This window comes from Microcaecilia unicolor, chromosome 6, assembly GCF_901765095.1.
Source record: "Microcaecilia unicolor chromosome 6, aMicUni1.1, whole genome shotgun sequence".
Classification (NCBI taxonomy): Eukaryota; Metazoa; Chordata; class Amphibia; order Gymnophiona; family Siphonopidae; genus Microcaecilia; species Microcaecilia unicolor.
This window is the reverse complement of record NC_044036.1, coordinates 248,990,358-249,012,103: the sequence shown is the minus strand read 5'-3', so window position 1 is coordinate 249,012,103 and position 21,746 is coordinate 248,990,358. Positions and strand designations below refer to the sequence as shown.

General features: G+C 40.4%; 1 protein-coding gene across 11 annotated transcripts in view; it reads right to left on the bottom strand.

Moving 5' to 3' along the window:
- The window catches only part of EHMT1 (euchromatic histone lysine methyltransferase 1), a 698,071-nt gene that overhangs the window by 488,481 nt on the left and 187,844 nt on the right, over nucleotides 1-21,746 (bottom strand). For 7 of the 11 annotated variants that reach the window (XM_030207091.1, XM_030207089.1, XM_030207090.1 and 4 more), the window contains one exon: nucleotides 2,675-2,762. The exons of 2 other annotated variants lie outside the window; for them this stretch is intronic. In XM_030207091.1, coding sequence (XP_030062951.1) covers nucleotides 2,675-2,720 — 46 coding nt within the window. In that variant the 5' untranslated portion in view covers nucleotides 2,721-2,762. Of the gene's footprint in view, nucleotides 1-2,674; nucleotides 2,763-2,947; nucleotides 3,017-8,806; nucleotides 8,885-21,746 lie in introns of those variants that run through there. 2 more of the 11 variants (XM_030207084.1, XM_030207093.1) reach the window with 2 other exon arrangements.

Genomic DNA, 21,746 nt, shown 5'->3' with positions numbered 1-21,746 from the left:
CATCAAGTGCCTCCTTCCTACCATCAACTGTTGGCAGTAAACCATAGTTTGACAAATAAAAATATATAGAAGTCCTTCGTACTGGTGATCTGTATGTATTAAACAGAGAACATTTAAGAAAATAAGACTAGAAATAACAATCATGGTCCTTCTAGACTCCAAATAATATTACATTTGAACTACATACCGGGAGGCATAACAGAAGCATATTTTATACAAATAAGACCAGAATTTGCAGGACACAAAACATCTTAGAATCCCTATGGGTAGAAATTCCATGCGCAAAGGGAAAAAGAATAGTGATATGAGTGTACTACCATCCATCTGGCCAGGATGTTTGGATGTGTTATCCAGTTTGTTAGCCTCCCTAATTTCTGATAACATTTCTGCATCCGTATGTTCATCCAACAGTCAGATGCAGAAATGTTCTCAGAAATTAGGAAGGCTAACAAACTGGATAACACAATAATAATGGGTGATTTCAATTACCCTGATATTGACTGGGCAAATGTAACATCAGGGCATGCTAGGAAGGTAAAATCCCATCATGAAATCAAGGACTGCTTTATGGAGAAACTGGTTCAGGAACCAACAAGAGGGGGAACAATTCTAGACCTAGTCCTTAATGGAGTGCATGGATCTGGTACAGGAGGTAATGGTGCTGGGCCTCTTGATAACAGTGATCATAACATGATCAGTTTAGATATAATCTCTGGAGTAAACATATATAGGAAATCCAATGCGTTAGCATTTAACTTTCAAAAAGGAGACTATGAAAAAGTAAAAAAAAAATAAAAAAAAAACAGAGGAGCAGCTGCAAAAGTCAAACATTTACATCAGATATGGATGCTATTCAAAAATACCATCCTGGAAGCCCAGACCAGATATATTCCATGTATTAAAAAAGGAGAAAGGAAGGCCAAACAACAGCTGGTAGTTAAAAAGTGAGGTGAAGGAAGTTATTACAGCTAAAAGAAAATTCTGCAGAAAATGGAAGGATCCGACTGAAAATAATAGGAATCAGCCTAAGCGATGGCAAGTCAAATGCAAAACGCTGATAAGGAAGGCAAAGAGAGACTCTGAAAGGAAGACTGCGTTGGAGGCAAAAACTCATAGTAAAAAACCTTTTTTTTTGTATATTAGAAGCAAAAACCCAGTAAAAGAATCAGTTGGACCACTAGATGACCAAAGAGTAAATGGGGTACTCAGGGAAGACAAGAATATAGCAAATAAATTAATATTCTCTACCAGTCTTTACCGAGGGAGATGAGGGAGAGATACCAGTGCCAGAAATAGTATTCAGTGCTGATGAGAAACTGAAACAAATCTCTATAAACCTAGAAGATGTAATGGAGAAATTTGACAAACTGAAGAGCAGCAAATCACCTCAACTGAACAGCATACATCTCAGAGTTCTAACAGAATTAAAAAATGAACTTGCAGAGCTATTGTTAGTAATAAATAATTTATCTTTAAAATCAAGTCCAGTACCAGAAGATTAGAGGGTGGCCAATGTAATGCCAATTTTTAAAAAGGATTCCAGAGGTGATCTGGGAAATGATAGACAAGTGAGCCTGATGTCAGTGCCAGGCAAAATGGTAGAGACTATTATAAAGAACAAAATTACAAAGCATATACAATATGCAATATACAACGCCTGCACCGGCCCTCTTTTGCCGCAGCTTGGTAAAAGGGGCCCTTAATGTGATCAAGTGCAAAGTGATGCATGTGGGAAAGAGGAACCCAAACTACAGCTACTTGATGCAAGGTTCCACATCAAGAGTCACCGCTTAGGAAAAGGATCTAGATGTCACTGTTGATGATACGTTGAAATCCTCTGCTGAGTGTGCAGTGGGGTCTAAGAAAGCAAATAGAATGTTAGGAATTATTAGGAAAACAGAAAAGAGAATGTTATAATGCCTTTGTATCGCTCCATGATGTGATCACATCTTGAATACTGTGTGCAATTCTGGTCACTGCATCTCAAAAAAGATATAGAAGAATTAGAAAAGGTACAAAGAAGAGTGACAAAAATGATAAAGGGGGTGGGACGATTTCCCTATGAGGAAAGGCTAAAGTGGATAGGGCTCTTCAGCTTGAAGAAGAGATGGTTGAGGGGAGATAAGATAGAGGTCTATAAAATACTGAGTGGAGTGGACCAAGTAGATGTGAATCGCTTGTTTCTCTTTCCGAAAATACTAGGACTAGGGGGCACGCAATGAAACTAAATAGTAAACTTAAAACAAACCAGAAAAAATATTTCTTTACCTAACGTGTAATTAGACTCTGGAATTCATTGCCACAGAATGTGGTAAAAGCAGTTAGCTTAGCATGGTTTAAAAAAGGTCTGGATAATTTCCTAAAAGAAAAGCCCATAAGCCATTATTAAGATGGACTTGGGAAAATCCACAGCTTATTTCTACGATAAGCAATATAAAATCTGCTTTACTGTTCTGTAATCTTGCCAGGTACTTGTGTATTGGATTGGCCACTGTTGGAAACAGGATACTGGGCTTAATGGACCTTCAGTCTGTTCCAGTATGACAATACTTATGCTTTTATGAAATAGAATATTTCATTCCTTCGTTTTCTATTTTTTTAAATTTGCTTTTAAACTCAACAGCAACCAGAATTGATCGCCCCATATTTGCTTGATACAGAAGCATACACTCACCTTCCTCTTTGCTGTTGGTGATATCTTTCAACAAGTCTGTCTTCATGCAAACGTCTTTCCTAGTCTCTCCCTTATTCAGCCCTGCTCGCTGGGAAGGAAAAAGATGCTTAATATTTTTATCCATACTACAGTACACCAGTATTCCTGAGTGTCAAACACAAAAAAAGAAGGGTTATTCCTACTAGAATTTGTCCTACTGGGCAAAACAAAATCTACACAGCTTTAGCCAAGAACGTAGGCTCTCAACATCCAGAAAAATTAGCTCACACTGACCAGTAGCACATTTGGCCAACTCCAGGTGTTTAACCGCCATTTCTCAGGATTTTGTATTTCACTGTTCAATGTGATGTCAGTCACAGAAACAGCTTTCATACAACCCAGAAGGTAGGAAATAAAAAAAATTCTAATGTATACTTTTCATGTTTGAAATTCTACTGCAAAACAGCAGTGCACTGCCTATGAAATGTATATTCAACCACAAATACCAGGGTATTTGCTTCAGAAATATAAATCAAAATCCACAACTTGCAAATGAGTCTTTCTTTCTACCATCAAGAGTATGGGGAGGAAAAGACTTCAGACACTCGATAGCCACTAATTCTCGTGTAATAATAGTGGGTATCGTGCTGCTCAGCGTTTACTTTTGAAAATGGACTTTTTCTGGTGTAAAACTGCTGGCGAGCATCCTCATGAGTCATAAAAACCTCCCCAATGTGTGCCTTCTCACTTTTTATATTATTTTCTACTTCTATTTTATTATTCTTTGCATTCTTATAGAAATCACCAGGCACTTACCTGCTATGAGGCTTGGACTACTGGATAACACCCAACAGCGAGTTCCCGTTTCGCTAATGCTTCATAAGGAGCAGGACCCATAATCTCTTGAAATGCCCTGTTCCTATGCCGACTTCTATCTGATGTGAAGTCGGCATAGGAACAGGGCATTTCAAGAGACTATGGGTCCCACTGCTTATGAAGCATTAGCGAAACAGGGGCTCGTTGTTGGGCGTAGTCCAAGCCGCATAGCAGATAAGTTCTTGGTGATTTCTGTAAGAATGCAAAGAATAATAAAATAGAAGTAAAAATATAATATAAAAAGTGAGAAGGCACACATTGGGAAGGTTTTTATGACTCATGAGGATACACGCCAGCAGTTTTACACCAGAAAAAGTCAATTTTCAAAAGTAAACGCTGAGCAGCACGATACCCACTATAAAACGAGAACTAGTGGCTATCGAGTGTCTTTTCCGCCCCATACTCTTTATGGTAGAAAGAAAGACTCATTTGCAAGTTGTGGACTATGAAATGTATATGCAATACAAAATTGCTGATCAGTTTGCTCAATTTTTTTTTATAATTCTACTGATATTATGTTATTCTCAGCACTTGAACTGGTCTTTTTATTGTGATCCACTTTGGAAATGGATTGGGAGTAGGCAGAATACAAGCACATAGATTAAATTAGATTAGATCTATTCCTAACTGTTAGCAGGTGTACATTCTGCTTACATCAAGTGGCAAGTAAGTTTAGAGTAAAGAACTCTGAGCATCCAGGCTGAAGGACTGCCCCAATTTGACTGCCCCTATCGGACCGACCGTTCACTTGTCTATTAGATTGTAAACTCTTTGAGCAGGGACTGTCTCTCTTTGTTAAATTGTACAGCGCTGCGTAACCCTAGTAGCGCTCTAGAAATGTTAAGTAGTAGTAGTAGTAAGGAGGCAACTAGATTTTCGATGAATTTGGATTCCAGATACTACAGAAAAGAGAAGAATATTCTAAACGGATCTGCTGAAGAACCTGAACCTAATAAGACTGAAGTTGAACATTTTCCAAATGCTGAAGGATTTCACATTAAATACCTTGCCAACAATTAATAGAACTGCTTATTCATTTCAACAATAGCAAAGTAAGACAATGTGCAACACAGCTAAACAGACAGATACTATGATTGAAACAACCTTCAAACCAAGACCAGAGCACTGTGGTACCACCAGCTTTCAGCTCCAAAATGAAGCATATTGCCATACATTGTTGAACTGAAGTTAGTCAAAAAAGTAGATAAGAAGTTACCCAATTTGCATGCAAACCTGTATTCAAGCTAAAGCAGCACAAACCCAAGGCTACACGTTTCTTAATGGCAAGAATTTTAGGATAACACATGATATGGAACAAAACTATGAGAAAAAACAATTGCTTTAGAACCTGGTAAGATTATTTTGCATCATAAAGTATAAAGACATGGAACAGTACCAAAGACCCATTTTAGGTAGAGCCAATTGAGAATCTATCGCCTCAAATGCCTGACTTAGCTATATTCTCGTGCCCCATCTACTGGGACATTCAAGAACATTCTGCCCATCATGTAACTAAAGATCACTAGTATCATATAAGCAGACACAAATTACGCTGGGGGCAATTTTCAGCAGGGTGGTAGCTGCAAGCCTGTATGTAGATTCCCTTTGAGAATTATTTCTGTAATGATCGTGGATACTTTGTGCTTGCTTTAGATGTGGAGAGGGTCCACACTAGGAGGTATATATGGGAGAATTTGAAAACCCCTCGACATACCTTCTCTTCTCCAACCTCTCCCTTCTGCTGGGAATACCTCTTTCCCCCACAAAATTCTGGCTGCTTTAGGAAAGCTTGGTGACTAGAGTTAGCCACTGAGAACAATTAGTAGGCCCAGTAATTTACTAATTAACTTCCTAGTTATCCAGGTAAATCTCTTTGACAACTGTCAACATTATGCTTAAAAGCATTGTGCTTCACCCTAAAACAAAATTCATACATTAAAATACATGCAAAATTGAACACAAGGGGGCACATTTGTCAAAGATTTCCTCCAATGCAATACTGCTGTAAGTATGGCAATGAAAATATCTCAATATTTTCAATAAGAAAAATACCAGTATTCATTTGGAACAGTTTTTGCACTAGGACAGAACTCTGGTAAGCCTGCTCTAAGGTCTTTTTAAACAGGCATTGCAATCTAAAGTGCCATGAAAAACACTGTTGTGGTTCTGTTGTGCTATGCAGACATCAAGGCAAATGAACATATTACTATGGCATAAAATTCATTTCCAAGTGATGCTACTGTTTCGCTTAAAAGTGTTGCAAGCATCATCTTGGCTGTTGAATCTTATGGAAATAAACTTTTAAAACCAACTTACAAATGTACATTTTCAAAAAATATATCTGTATTTTGACCAAAGTTTTCAAAGCACATGTAAAAAGATGGCATGGGGGTATTTTTCCTGATATTTCTGAGTGTTGCAGTAAAAGCCATAAAAGTACCATAATCTCAAGAAACCAACACAGAATACAGATTTTTCCAGATGTTTCCAGAGACGATGAAGGCAATTTCTATTGTGGAAACCTGGGGTCCTTCAGACTGGTGCTACGTTTTATCTCCATTATCCCTGTAAATGTATAATACTTGTCTGTTAAATATGTATTTTGTTAACCTTCTCATCTCACAGCTTGTCTCGCAACTAAGTAGGTCACCAGGGTTTAATGAAGACACCTGTGATAATTTAGCTCTCTTTTGAATTATGGAATCCTGTTAATGTCTGGTAATAATTACCTGTATATTTGTTTTTTTTCTTAGTTGGGTAAATTTTCACTATTTGTAGTCTTGGTTCTAATGATGTGGACTTCAGTTAATTCCTATTGTTAGTTAATTTCTTTATCATAATATAGGTTTTTCTATTTTCCCTATTTTTGATTATGTGAAACGATTACTTTTCTGTACAAGTATTTGCTTGGTTGTAATAATTAAATAATTGATAAAAAAAATAATTTAAAACAAAAATACAGAAGCCAACACTAGTTTCTCCTGCCAGAGAAAGTGTTCTTCTGTCAACATTTTTATGTCAACAGATGATTCAGCTGCCCAATGTAGTCAAGGATTTCATATGAATACAGTCATGACAAAATCTTCCCATTTTGCAGACAGATATGAAAAGGCGAAGGGAGAGCCGCTTTACCAGTTTACTATGTTTACCCACACATCACTCTTTCTCTCATCTCTTTCAGGCATATTTGTCTTCTTGCATTTTACCATGGCTATTCCCTTGTATTTTGTTCACTTTATTTTTTATTCATTCAAAAAAAGCACTGTACTTCAACTTGCATTTTCAATCAAATCTTCAACTGCCCTGTGAAGTTCTTCAGGCATAGAAGCACCAGGTCTCCTCTTAATGTGCAATTAAACAAAAAAAGAAAGGCAGGCCTCCACTCCATTTAGCATTAATCCTGGCCAAGTCATGCCTCATGGGCTCTTGGATGCAGTCAAACAATTCTCCTCCTTCTGCATCTTAACACTGGCCTTAATGTCTCTCTCCACATTCATGGTTTATGAATGTATTCAAATAAAAAGTAAGAAGTAAACTCTTTCCAACTATCTATAAATACTTCTGACTTTTCCATAAAACAAAATAAAACAAAAACTTTACTTGCAACATCAACCTTTTTTGTCATTCGAGTCCCCAATGGAAATAAAATATTCCTCTACATCACCATGGAATGTATTCACAGCTTTTATTACATGCAACACAGATGACCATTCGTTGATCACCTCCAATTTATTACTTTTTTTTTTTAATACACACCTTTTCAAAGAAATACACTGTTTTGGCACTCTGAAAGGCAATATTATTTTTGGTTCAATTTTTTTTAATACATTATACAACAACGAAGACACAAAATGCATGTAAGTGGGTAAAAATATCCATTACTTGTTTGTATCTGGCTGCTGTTTTAACACTGACATGAACGGGTGTCAAAAGTATATAACAACAAAGACCATATCACACAACCAAACTAGAGGTGATGTGGTACTTTTTCAGTATCCAACATAAAATGGCTTTTATACTAAGGGCTAGGTTTACTAAGCGGCGCTATGGGCGCGTTAGCGTTTTTAACGTGCGTAAATGGTGTACGCGTGTTAAATGCTAGCGCGCCCATAGAAATGTATAGGTGTGTTAGCGCTTAACGCACCTTAAATTTACAGGCGTGTTAAAAATGCTAACGCACCTTAGTAAGCTATTTTAGGTTAGTCTTTAAAAGAAACACATCACCAGCAGCCTGTCTATTGATGCACCACAGAAGTCCAACTGCTTACGTAACCATGCTTTTAAAACTAACCCAGTACACATGAACCACTGATTATGTTAAGACCAATTAAACCTGTATATTCCATTAAGGAACTGAACTAGCTAAATTTCAGTACCCACAAGTCATTACAAACATTAAGAAACATCAATATTCCCTCCTTTCTCCTATAGTGGCTTAAATCATATAACACTGTACAATCCCTTCAAACAGGTCTGGAGAGGAGGCAGCCTGAACACGATTGAATCTTAATTCTGAAACAAAACACAAAACCCACAGGTGCAGACCATCTCTTTCTTCTCTCCAGATGAAGTAGAAAGAGAAGGTCGAAAGCCATGCAAACCTAAGACTGCCATCAAAAGCAAGGGGAACGAGATAGCAGCTAACAAGCACGTTAGGACCTACCATCTTTTTTTTTAGGGACCTACAGAAACTTTGAAAGGTAAGTAACAGAAAAATAGTTTTGGAGATCAGCTCTTGGCAGATAAAGTATACATAGCCAGCTCCCAAGGCATTAAATCAGGCCTAGGTTTCATTTTTTTAAGAGAGCAGAATGTTGTCCAAATTTCAATTACATTTATGTGATCCAGAAATGTAATTGAGTGTAAAAATCAGCTATTTTTACAAAACAATTTTAAAAAGCCTATTTTAATATCATCCAAACCCACAAGATGCATGGCTGACCTGCAAATCCACAAGGGTTCCACATTACCAAAGACCTAAACCAAACAACCTCTATGAGCATTTGAAGCCAGAACCTCACAGAACTGCAGAAAATAAGGTTGTCTGCCTTTCAAAGAATTCTCAAAATGCAGTTGTCACTTTTAGGACACATCGTTTAAGCCTGAGGCAGTATTCCCAAGCAGTTCCCTAAAGAATGCCCACACGCTTACAGACACATGCACACAAACACAACACACTCCAAGTATGAAGCTTGCTGCCCACCCATTTCAAGTCAGCAAACCAGCACATCTTTCCAGCAAAACTTGCTAAAAGCAACTTTGCAGAAGTGTCAATACCTCCATGTTTTTTCCCCTTAAAATTCAAAGCAAACTTCCCCTTTGCTCATACTCCACCATGCCCCAATCTGTCGTCTCCTGATTGGCAGGGAAATCTTACACCCTCCCAGCAGGAAAATGTCTGCTTACAACAGCAGCCCCAACAAAAGGCAACTGCCAAGCACAAGCTGCTTCAATATAAAAGTCCCCACACTTCCTTCTCTCTCTGTGCATAGCCACTCTGTCCCTAGTCCAATGATTAAAGCAGAATTACCAGTCAAGAAAGCCTCCATACATGCACCACAGTCTGTTGAGAGTCCTTTCCCCTCAATTTTATGTTTAAATTGGTTTGGTTTTCCAAGGACTGTGATTTACACATGAAGACTGAGAGGCTTATCAGCTTTGCTTTCCCTGCATATAAACCAAAGAAAGCTTTAAGCAATTGGTAATAGTCCAATGATTGATCTGGAGAGGAATTTTCTGTCCACAAGAAATCAAACCCCACTGTGCTGTTTCCATACTGGCTATACTGAGCACTTCAATGTGTACATATATCTGGACAGCAAAATTAGACAGGCTTCATGTGCAACTTTCTTTAAATGAGTCCCCTTATTTTCTAACTCCTGTTTCTTTATGTTCCATCTTTGCTTACACCCTGTGATATATTAAAATGTTTTACTGCATACTATGTTCATACCTTGCATTGTTATTTGAGTACTTTTGCTGCTGTGATTGTCTATTGCCTATGTTTGACAGTGTTCTTCTTGCTGTGCACCACCTTGAGTGAATTTCTTCAAAAAAACTGGATAAATCAATTTTGCTGGTGGATTGTTTTCCTCCATCATCTACAAAAATGATGTCCCATTTTATTCTCCCATTCCCTTCCTCAGTTCTTCCTCTGAAGCTGAGAGGAAAAGGTCATAAAATTAACCTGACACAATCTGCAGCAGGTTCACCTAAAGAAGCACTGATATAATGCATAATAAAGGACATTTCAGTGAAATACATTTACACTTAAGAGAAGGCAACCTCAAGGTGCAGTGAATATGCCAATAAAGGCATAAAATTTAAGGACTTAGATTTTAAAACAGAAAGGTAAATCCAACATTAAAGATTACTGCTAATAGATAGGAATAAAATTGCTGAAAAGGAAAAAGGTCTTAATCCAGCAGTACTAAACCTTTTTTCCTCAGTATGAATTTCTCATAGCAGGTAGCTCAGTTTCAAGTAGCCACACTCAAAGACCATCATTTCTCCTTAGAATTTGAGATCTAGCTTAATTCTGTTTAGCGCTGCCAAAGAAACTGCCCTGAAATGTTCTGGTGGATCGCAAGTTGGCTCTCAGTTGGGAGGCAATATTTTAAAGCATTTGACTGCCCAATCAACAGCGTCTCAGAAATCATTTTAAAATGTCTGCTCCCGTTCACTTCCTGTATCAATAGGTCAGCATTAAAATGGCAGGCAAAACTCCAGGGTAAAATCAAGAACCTACAACCAGAAACTACACAGAAATCCCAAACCTCAATCTAGCAATGAACACCGACATGATTACAAATACAAGTACTATGGAAATAATTAGAATTAATTTGCTGACCGATGACACTAGGCAAACGAGAAGAGATAATACCAGCTTCTGCCTTCTCCCAGCTACAGAGCACTGCAGTGAAGCAGCTTATAGAATAGTAATGTTGAATGTCTCTCCTCTTAAGCATAGGTGAAAATCTCTGCACTGAACCCATCAGTAGCCAAAATCACAAAGCCTGTCTTTTCTGTAACCCAAGAGGATAACTAGGGAATGGTGAATGGATTCACCACTCATGTACATTTTAGTCTTCTAGTGGACAAGTTTCAAACAAGACCTCTTGCCCAGCAGCAGCATCTGGCTGGACATGCCGTCATGGTATAGCACAATCTTAATATTTATCATAAATCAAACCACTTTATTGTAAAGCACATACTAAGTGAACTGCAGGGGAAAGAGCTTTACTTTGACATGTTCACCTCTCCAGGAATCAAGTGCTAGGATCTCCCAAGTCCCTATAATCCTCATACCTATGCTAACCTTCATTGTAGAAAACTTTGGATCACAACAGGACAAATTTAATCCACGTCAAAGACTAGTGTGGAAAGGATCACAGAAACTTCTCAGCCAAAAAATTCTAATTGACACCTCTTACATGTAATTGGATTAATTTATCAGTACTATGCAGAGTTCAGTCTTATATTCTATCAACTTATCAAAGAAGATATGCGGTTATGTTAGGATTAAAATTGCTTGCTGACTGCAAACCAGATACAAAACCCTTTTTATCAAGATTAATTAGGATTCTTCTACACCAATCACTCTTCAGAGATTCAGGCCCCGATGCTCAAAAGTAAATGAGGCTATCAGCACGGTAATAGCATCCGCATTTACCTGCGCAAAATGTTCAGAGGTTCAGAGAGGGGAACAAACAAGCACTCAGACGAACAACGAAAGTGGCATGCTAATGTAGTCAAGCTCCTGTTAATGAGGTCATTTTCAATTCCTTCACAATGCTCAGAAAAGAGTACCCGAAACAAAACTGCTTTATCACTGCAAAAAATAACGCCAGGTTCAAGCAGGTGTTAGGGTGTTGGAAGAGAGGATTTCTCATGATTCTCATGCTTCTCTCATGATTCTTTCTGCCAAATCTGGTGGCTTTGATTGCTTTTGGAAGCAGAAGGAAGCCCATGAAAGTCCTTAAGCACTGGCCATGAGAAACAGCAGACCCAAGTGAAAACACACAATGGCGTACGATTCCTGCATTTTAATATAAGCATCCAAGCTAAAGAAAAAAATTAAAACGCTTATATTTAGGCCGCAGAAAACAGATGCCAATATGTGCTTCATGTTCAGGTTTTACCAGGTGCATACACACAGCAGCTGAGCTTACCGTGGAACTCTTCTGCGCATGCGCCAAGAACAATCCTCCTGCACTTAAAGCACAATCCTGCTGAACTGCTTAATGCTCAATGCTATAAGCACGCCTATATTAGCATCTCATTAGCGTTGAGCATTAGGGCCTCAGTGCACTATAGCATGCTTGAAAAACGTAACGCCAAACCAACCTGTACTGCCTTGTACATCAATCAACGTGTTTTCTAAAATTATTGAAACTGTCTCCACATAAACCATGCGCAAGTTCCCACAAACATAAAGCAGCTATGCAGCACACACATATACCATATACCAGCTTGTACCACTGTAAATTGTCATTTATTTCAGCCTGCACAGCAAAAAGATTTGTATTCACAAACACAATTAGCTCATCATATTTTGAGCCCAATTATTACTACTGGAAATGGTTTCATCTTGTTTTATTTCAGCAGTTTGAAACACTAGTGTATGCTCAGCAACAATGAGTAAATAGGCTTCATGCAAACCCAAAGCATGCAGAGATCATTCTAGGTGGAGCAAGAGCAGGAAAAGGGACTGAACACTAAATATAAGTAGTCCTACTATTAACTGAGTGCATCTAGTTTAAACGTATTTGAATTCATCATATAAAATTCCGTTTCATATAGCTCTTGCAGCAGTCTGAAAAGTTTTAGGATGAATCCTTGGCATGCATACACACAGAAAACATGGGCATGAGGTCAGAACCTAGCTCACTATTTGCTGTGGTGTTATCTTGAACCACAGACCCACAAGTACGTCAGCCAAGCAAGTGCTTCCCACAGGCCACAGCTACAGTCCTCTCCATCAGCTAACTCAAGAACCAAGATGACATAAGAAAAAGTTCTTCATTTATTAGTTCTGCAGCCCAAGCCCAAAGAATAAAGTGGCCATTGTTTTTTTTTTTTTGTTTTAGCATTTATAAGCTATAACATGCCCTTAACCAAAAAAAATACAAGCTAGAACTGAAAGTAAAACATGAACAAATCAGAGAAAAAAAATCACACAGAGAACTTTTGTAATTCCAGACTTTGTAAACTTAGATGGAAAAAAAGAATTTAACATCATTTTCTCTTAAACAACGAATCTAACATTTTCTCTTAAAAAAAATCCACAGTAAAGACCAAAATCATTTCAATCTCCTAGAAGTGAGCCATGATTCTAAGTACCGAAGATCCTTCACACAAGAGATCCTCTGATTCTGCAGGGCTGGGCCTGGAGTACATAGTTTCTGCTCTGTCATTAGGAAGAAGTCTGGTAAGGTTTTCCCTGCAATCCCAAGAATTGCATTGAATTAGATCATCTGTCTCAAATCACCTTCCCTACAGGCTGCTTCTGAGCATGCTCAGCTCTGCCATCCTCTGCCATTTCACAACTACATTGTTTACAGACACACAGTGACCTGCCATTTTTTAACAGCAAAATGAAACCAGCGTTTGCAACAACTTAGAGACCCTAATGCTCTAAACTGATTCAGAACCCTGAGCCAATCAACTTTCTTTCATTAAAAACATTAGCATTATGTTAATGCTTTACAATAACATCATTTAAGGGAGTTATGAATGTAAGGTGCCACAAATATTAAGGTTTGTGTTCTAAGACAAAAGCTATTTTTTCAATAATACTGCTGGCTGAAATCTTACTACAAGAAAAGCTTTAACATTTACTTTTATGCGTTACCAAAAGCAAATAATACACTCAAAGGAAAATATGTTTGTTTTAATTCAGATGAATCTTTCATGTCTCTGCTCACAATACACATCTATACACACTGTAGAGATTTCCACCCTTAGAAATGTAGCACTTTTAACCACCTCTCTCAAAAAGAAATATATCCCACACTGCAAACTGTTAAATTATTAGAGAAAGGAAAAACTAAATCCAGGTTCTGGAACCAAGAGCTTTGAAGAAATCTAAATTCATGACTAGAGACCCTCTCTGCTCTGGGTTTCTCTGCATGTCCACCACCATTGTCTGTTTAGCAGCAGTCTATGGTGACAGTAGCAAGATATAGTATCCGAATTACACGGCCACCTCATCTTCACAGCTTTAAGATAAATTCTAGCCATGATCATGGGCAGCATTGAATTACAAACACATTTGCATCTTAAGTGCCTCTTTTAGTAACCTTTTGTCTCTTGCTGCTGCTGCTCCTTAGAGGGCCATCCTTTTTTTTCTATGGTTAGAGAAATGGGAGGGGAAAGGTAGTCCTATACAGGTTTAAGAAAATGTTTTGTGGTAATATCTATTAACACAGAAAGCTTGCTAAAACGTCAGACTTCTTTTATACAGTGAATCCCTTCCTCCTGCTGCTCTGCTCTACTTTACTACTGTATGCCCTGGCATGTATTACTTTATTGTCAAAGGCTAAGTTCCCCTCCCCCATTACCAACACAACTCAACAGAGCACCTAGAGAAGTAAATCAGATCCTGTACTTCAAACTTAACTTAGATCCTGGGTCCTCCGAGGCAAAAACCATACTCAGCTTCTATTGAAGTGATTAAGGTAGGGTATCTTACAGAATGCTTGCTGGAAAAAATACATTTTTACCCTCCTCCAACTTGATTTCTTTGAAAATCCCTTACTCAACAAACCCCAACCCCCAAACTGTAAAAGCTGACAGCCAAATTTTAGAATTAAGATGCTATCTGAATGAGGTGGAGCAAGCAGAACAAAGACATAATTATGAAGGAAAAATGCCTCTTGGAAGCATTAAAAGCAAAATATGACTTCTAGAAACCAAAGAACACCTTAAGAGAGGCACCTTAAAAGGCATTGCTAATGACATGTCTGTCTTGGCAAATAGGTCAAGGTTTCCTTAAGGTATGGTAGATTGCTTGAGAACAGAAGGCTGCCTTGTAGCAGGAAGCATCCAGCTTTTCTTTTGGGCACTGAAATTGAGCTTGCTTCACAGGGCCGCTGCTGGCAGATCAGCTCTGAAAAAATTGGAACACCTTGCTCTTGGCTATCCTAAAGGCCCCCTAGTTTGTTTGGATCTTTATTTAGGTGCATGGGAGAAAAGGCTATGCAGGCTAAAGAGAAAAATGTCTGTGCCCCACCAAACAACAGATTATAATGAAGTGCAGTTTCAAATGTTCATTCTATCTGCAAGCCTGGTTATGAACATCCAACTGTGTCTAATTCTTTATACAGTATTTATTACATAAGAAATGGAAACCCAGCCCATGAAGTCTAGCATTCAGTCTTTGCTATGGCATAAGGTTTTATATATGTAGAAAACCAACACATTTTACATTGCCACATATCCCTGTCTTTCATTTCTAAACTCTATCTAGAATAATTTTTCATCTGATACACAGCATTAAATTTCAAATACGTATGGGATGACGTACCCCTTTGCAACATTAATACCCCCAGCATCTGAAGTCTCTCTACATCATCAATGTATATACAAACAGGCCATATAGAACAAAAAATCACAAGCCACTTTAAGGTAACACCAGAAAGGATGGTGATAAATCTTTCATTTTCACCATTTTGAAGTTTATTAATATCCCTATGGAGATGAAATTACAATCAAAATAAGAAATACATGTTTCACCACTTCATATTTAAATCTAGAACCTAACAATAGTTTTAGAGAATCATAAACTACCTCACTATGGGGTCCTCCTACTAAGATGTGCTAACAGATTTAACGTGCACTAAATGATAAGACACCCAAAGAAATATAATGGGCTTCTTATCAATTAGTACACCCTAGTAAAAGAATCCCTATATCTCTCCCCCAAAATAATCAAGGCACTGTATCACCCTACACTACTATGAAGATGCAACTTTAAAACAAAAAGGCAGAAATTTTCTCTCAACATTCTATGGAATATGTTTATACATTAGCTTTTTCCCAAAATAAAATCCAAAACTGACCTATAGAATGACTGGTTAGACTAACTGTAAGTATGGATTGCTAAACACTTAGAAACAATTGATCCCCTTGCTCTCCCACCACTGAAAAAATAGATCAGCATGGTTTGATATGTCAAGTATAATGCTGTCAAAGTGTGTGTATGGGGGGGGGGGGGGGGGGGGGTCTGTTTTTTTTAAAAATGCAGATAACTTGTCTGGAAGCAGAAGTCTCCCCAAAGAGCTGCTTGCAAACAGATTAGTCACTGCAAAGTTCTTTCCTTCTATGGATAATAATAATTTCACTTTCAGCATTGCAAAGGGGTTCTCTGTGCTTGGAGACATGCATCAAGCAACTTGAGCAACTCAAGTGGAAGACTTGTGCCTATGAGGACACGTATGCATGCAAATTTTGTAACACACATATGCAAAGAAAAGACTAAGGCCTGCTTGCAAAAACCATTGAGGTGAAAACACTCATTAAATCAGAAAGAACATTCATATGATTTCAAGATGATCATATCCTTAAGTCCTAAAAAAAAAGGTTACCATGCAATATACTGCATGTACTGCAAACACTTCTGCTGTGTTACCCTTCCTACACAGAAACCAAAACAAAATCCAACAGTCATTATCTTAACTCTTATTCAAAGGTTGTTTTTTTTTTTTTTTTTGCTCTGAAAATTTTACCTGATCATAATCTATTTGCAGGTACAACCTGCAAAAATCTGCTATGCATGACAAATGGAACACAACAGTTCACAGTACCTGCAGGTATCTGTTGTCTCCTTTTGATAAAGACTCAAAGAGTTGAATATTCCAGATCCTCATGAACTGTAAGTCAGTTCTGCTCATGTGATAAAGCTCCCTCTACCGAGTGAGCATGCTCAGTGGAGCCCATTTCACTGTTCACTCTGAGCTGCAGCCATTTCACAAAACATGCAGACTTAAAAGACTTCCATTGGAGCAAGTGCTACAGCTTGCAAAGCAAAGATACTGACTTCATCCCAGTACAATATATGGTTAATAATAGGAATAAGCTGTTAATATTTCTCGCATAATGCCATAACTTAGGACTGTGCATAAGGCTGCAAAAGAAATGTTTTTAAAGCTATTCAAGAATGTGTTCTGTTTCAATGTTCTTCATGGGTAACCCTTACCAAAAACAGGGGAACATTGAATTAGCATTGTAAATTCATTATGCTTAAGTATTAATTGCACTTTATACAACTTTACTTTATACCAGTAGAATGGCAACAGATTTGGTGAGTTTCTGCAGAAATCAAAATATAACAAGTCTCTGAAATAATGGAAGATTTAGGGCCCTGTTTACTAAGCCATGCTACAGGCACGCTAGTGTTTTCAGCGTGCACTAAAAATTAGTGTGCGGTAATGCTAGAGACACCCATAGCAATATATGGATATCTCTTGCATTTAGTGCACGCTAAAACTGCTGGCGCGCCTTAGTAAACAGGGCCCTTATTCTTTTCTTGTTTATTGTTCAGCAGAGCTTTTACTTTTACTACAATCCTAACCTAACACTAATAAAAAAAAATGAACGTATCACTCACACCCATGTAGAAAAATAAAATACAACCCATGTTTAGCAAGCTTGTTCTCCAATTAGTCATTTATACTACCAGGTTCTAATATAGCGAAGATACTTACCTGGTCACTGTCTTGATCTCGTCCTCTCTTCTACCTGCTCACCCTCCAATTTCTGTACATCAGTTCTTCCTATCTCTGACCATCACCTGATCACATTCACACTTCATCACCCTCCCCCTCAGTCCCGCCCAACTCTAACCACCACTTCCAGGAATCTCCTGGCTGTCGACCCCCCCACCTTATCCTCTATTATCTCTAATCGCCTCCCTTCCATCATGTCCTCAGAGTCTATCGACAAGGCTGTCTCCACTTACAATGCCACTCTCTCCTCTGCTCTTGACACCCTTGCACCATCTGTCTCCCGCCCCACAAGGCGTACTAATCCCCAGCCCTGGCTGACCCCTGGCACCCTTCGCTCCTGCATCCGATCGGCTGAACGCCTATGGAGGAAATCTTGCACCCATACTGATTTCATTCACTACAAATTCATGTTATCCTCCTTCCAGTCTCCCTATTCCTCGCCAAACAGGACTATTACACCCAATTGACCAATTCCCTCAGCTCTAACCCTCGTCGTCTCTTCACCACCCTCAATTCCCTCCTCAAAGTGCCCTCCGCTCCCACCCACCCTCACTCTCTCCTCAATCACTGGCTGACTACTTCCGCGACAAAGTCCAGAAGATCAACCTTGAATTCACCACCAAACCCTCCCCTCCTCTTCACCCATTACCCACTCCCTCAACCAACCAACCCAGGCCTCCTTCTCCTCTTTTCCTGATATCACCGAAAAGGAAACCGCCCATCTCCTCTCCTCCTCGAAATGCACCACCTGTTCCTCAGACCCCATCCCCACCAACTTACTTAACACCATCTCTCCTACTATCACCCCCCCCATCTGTCATATCCTTAACCTCTCTCTTTCCACTGCAACTGTCCCAGACACCTTCAAGCATGCCGTAGTCACACCCCTCCTCAAAAAGCCATCACTTGACCCTACCTGTCCCTCCAACTACCGCCCCATTTCCCTCCTACCTTTCCTCTCCAAGATACTTGAACGCGCCGTCCACAGCCGTTGCCTCAATTTTCTCTCCTCTCATGCCATTCTCGATCCGCTTCAATCCGGCTTTCGCCCCCTGCACTCGACAGAAACGGCACTATCTAAAATCTGCAATGACCTACTCCTCGCCAAATCCAAAGGTCACTACTCCATCCTCATCCTCCTCAACCTATCCGCCGCCTTTGACACTGTCAATCATAAATTACTTCTTGACACTCTGTCCTTTGGATTCCAGGGCTCTGTCCTCTCCTGGTTCTCCTCTTATCTCTTCCATCGTACCTTCAGAGTACACTCTCAGGATTCGTCCTCCTCCCCTATCCCACTCTCTGTCGGAGTCCCCCAGGGATCTGTCCTTGGACCCCTCCTTTTTTCAATCTTCTACACCTCTTCCCTGGGCTCCCTGATTTCATCTCATGGCTTCCACTACCATCTCTATGCTGACGACACCCAGCTTTATCTCTCCACACCAGACATCACTGCGGAAACCCAGGCCAAAGTATCGGCCTGCATATCCGACATTGCTGCATGGATGTCCAATCGCCACCTGAAACTGAACATGGCCAAGACCGAACTTCTTGTCTTCCCACCCAAACCACTTCTCCTCTCCCTCCACTCTCTATTTCAGTTGATAACACCCTCATCGTCCCCGTCTCATCTGCCCGCAACCTCGGTGTCATCCTCGACTCCTCCTTCTCCTCTGCACATATCCAGCAGATAGCCAAGACCTGTCGCTTCTTCCTCTATAACATTAGCAAAATTCGCCCTTTCCTCTCTGAGCACACCACCCGTACTCTCATCCACTCTCTCATTACCTCTCGCCTTGACTACTGCAACCTACTCCTCACTAGCCTCCCACTTAGCCATCTATCCCCCCTTCAGTCCATTCAGAACTCGGCTGCACGTCTTATCTTCCGCCTGGACCGATATACTCGTATCACCCCTCTCCTCAAGTCACTTCACTGGCTTCTGATCAGGTACCGCATACAGTTCAAGCTTCTCCTACTAACCTACAAATGCACTCGATCTGCAGCCCCTCCTTACCTCTCTACCCTCATCTCCCCTTACGTTCCTACCTGTAACCTCCGCTCTCTAGACAAATCCCTCCTTTCAGTACCCTTCTCCACCACCGCCAACTCCAGGCTCCACCCTTTCTGCCTCGCCTCACCTCAAGCGTGGAACAAACTCCCTGAGCACATACGCCAAGCCCCCTCCCTGCCCATCTTCAAATCACTGCTCAAAGCCCACCTCTTCAATGTCGCCTTTGGCACCTAACCACCACACCTATACTCAGAAATCTAGACTACACCAACTTGACATTTTGTCCTTTAGATTGTAAGCTCATCTGAGCAGGGACCGTCCTTCTTTGTTAAATTGTACAGCGCTGCGTAACCCTAGTAGCGCTCTAGAAATGTTAAGTAGTAGTAAAAAAAAATGAACGTATCACTCACACCCATGCAGAAAAATAAAATACAACCCATGTTTAACAAGCTTGTTCTCCAAGTAGTCATTTATACTACCAGGTTCTAATATAGCGAAGATACTTACCTTTAGCAGGTATTCTCCGAGGACAGCAGGCTGATTGTTCTCACATGTGGGTCGACATCCGCATCGGCCCAGGAAACAAACTTTTCACAGCAAAAATATAAAGTTTTGCGCAAGCGTGGACGACTTCCCGCTAGTCGCCCGAGCGTGTCCCCTCAGTTAAATCAAAAAGCAAACAAATAAACTAACAAAAACTCCAAAGGGGAGGTAGGCGGGTTTGTGAGAACAATCAGCCTGCTGTCCTTGGAGAATACCTGCTACAGGTAAGTATCTTCGCTTTCTACGAGGACAAGCAGGCTGCTTGTTCTCACATGTGGGATATCCCTAGCAACCAGGCTCACTCAAAACAATGAACACTGGTCAACTGGGCCTCGCAACACCAAGGACATAACATAGATTGACCTGAAACCATAAACAAGTAACTGAGAGTGAAGCCTGGAACAGAACAAAAATGGGTCTAGGGGGGTGGAGATGGATTCTAAACCCCAAACAGATTCTGCAGCACTGACTGCCCAAAACCGACTGTTGCGTCAGATATCCTGCTGAAGGCAGTAGTGAGATGTGAATGTGTGGACTGATGACCACGTTGCAGCCTTGCAAATCTCTTCAATGGAGGCTAACTTTAAGTAAGCCACTGACACAGCCATGGCTCTAACATTATGAGCTGTGACATGGCCCTCCAGAGTCGGCCCAGATTGAGCATAAGTGAAGGAAATGCAATCTGCTAGCCAATTGCAGACTGTGCGTTTTCCGATGGCAAATCCCCTCCTGTTGGGATTGAAAGAAACAAACAACTGGGCGAACTGTCTGAAGGGCTTTGTTCGCTCCACGTAAAAGGGCAATGCTCTCTTGCAGTCCAACGTATGCAAACTGCCTTCACCAGGGCGGGTATGAGGACAGGGAAAGAATGTTGGCATGACAATTGACTGGTTCAGATGGAACCCCGACACCACCTTTGGCAGGAACTTAGGGTGCGTGTGGAGGACTACTCTGTTGTGATGGAACTTGATATAAGGCCTGAAGCTCACTGACTCTATGAGCTGAAGTAACAGCCACCAAGAATACGACCTTCCAGGTCAAGTACTTCAGATGGCAGGAATTCAGTGGCTTAAAAGGAGCTTTCATCAGCTGGGTGAGAATGACGTTGAGATCCCATGACACTAGTGGAGGTTTGACCGGGGGCTTTGACAAAAGCAAACCTCTCATGAAGCGAACAACTAAAGACTGTCCAGAGATAGGCTTACCCTTTACACGGTGATGATAAGCACTAATCGCACTAAGGTGAAGTCTTACGGAGCTGGTCTTGAGACCAGACTCTGATAAGTGTAGAAGGTATTCCAGCAGGATCTGTGTAGGACAAGAAAAAGGATCTAGGGCCTTGCTGTCACACCAGACGGCAAACCTCCTCCATTTGAAAGAGTAACACCTCTTCGTGGAATCTTTCCTGGAAGCAAGCAAAACTTGGGAGACACCCTCTGAAAGACCCAAGGAGACGAATTCTAAACTCTCAACATCCAGGCTTTGAGAGCCAGAGACTGGAGGTTGGGATGCAGGAGCGACCCCTCGTTCTGGGTGATGAAGGTCGGAAAACAATCTCCACGGTTCCTCGGAGGACAACTCCAGAAGAAGAGAGAACCAAATCTGATGCGGCCAGAAGGGAGCAATCAGAATCATGGTTCCAAAGTCTTGGTTGAGTTTCAGCAAAGTTTTCCCTACTAGAGGTATGGGAGGATACGCATACAGGATGCCTGTTCCCCAATGCAGGAGAAATGCATCTGACGCTAGTCTGTCGTGGGCCTGAAGCCTGGAACAGAACTGAGGGACCTTGTCATTGATCTGAGTGGCAAACAAATCCACCGAGGGGGTGCCCCACGCTCGGAAGATCCTGCGGGCGACACCCATGTCCAGTAACCACTTGCGAGGTTGCATTTTCCTGCTCAGCCTGTCGGCCAGACTGTTGTTTACGCCTGCC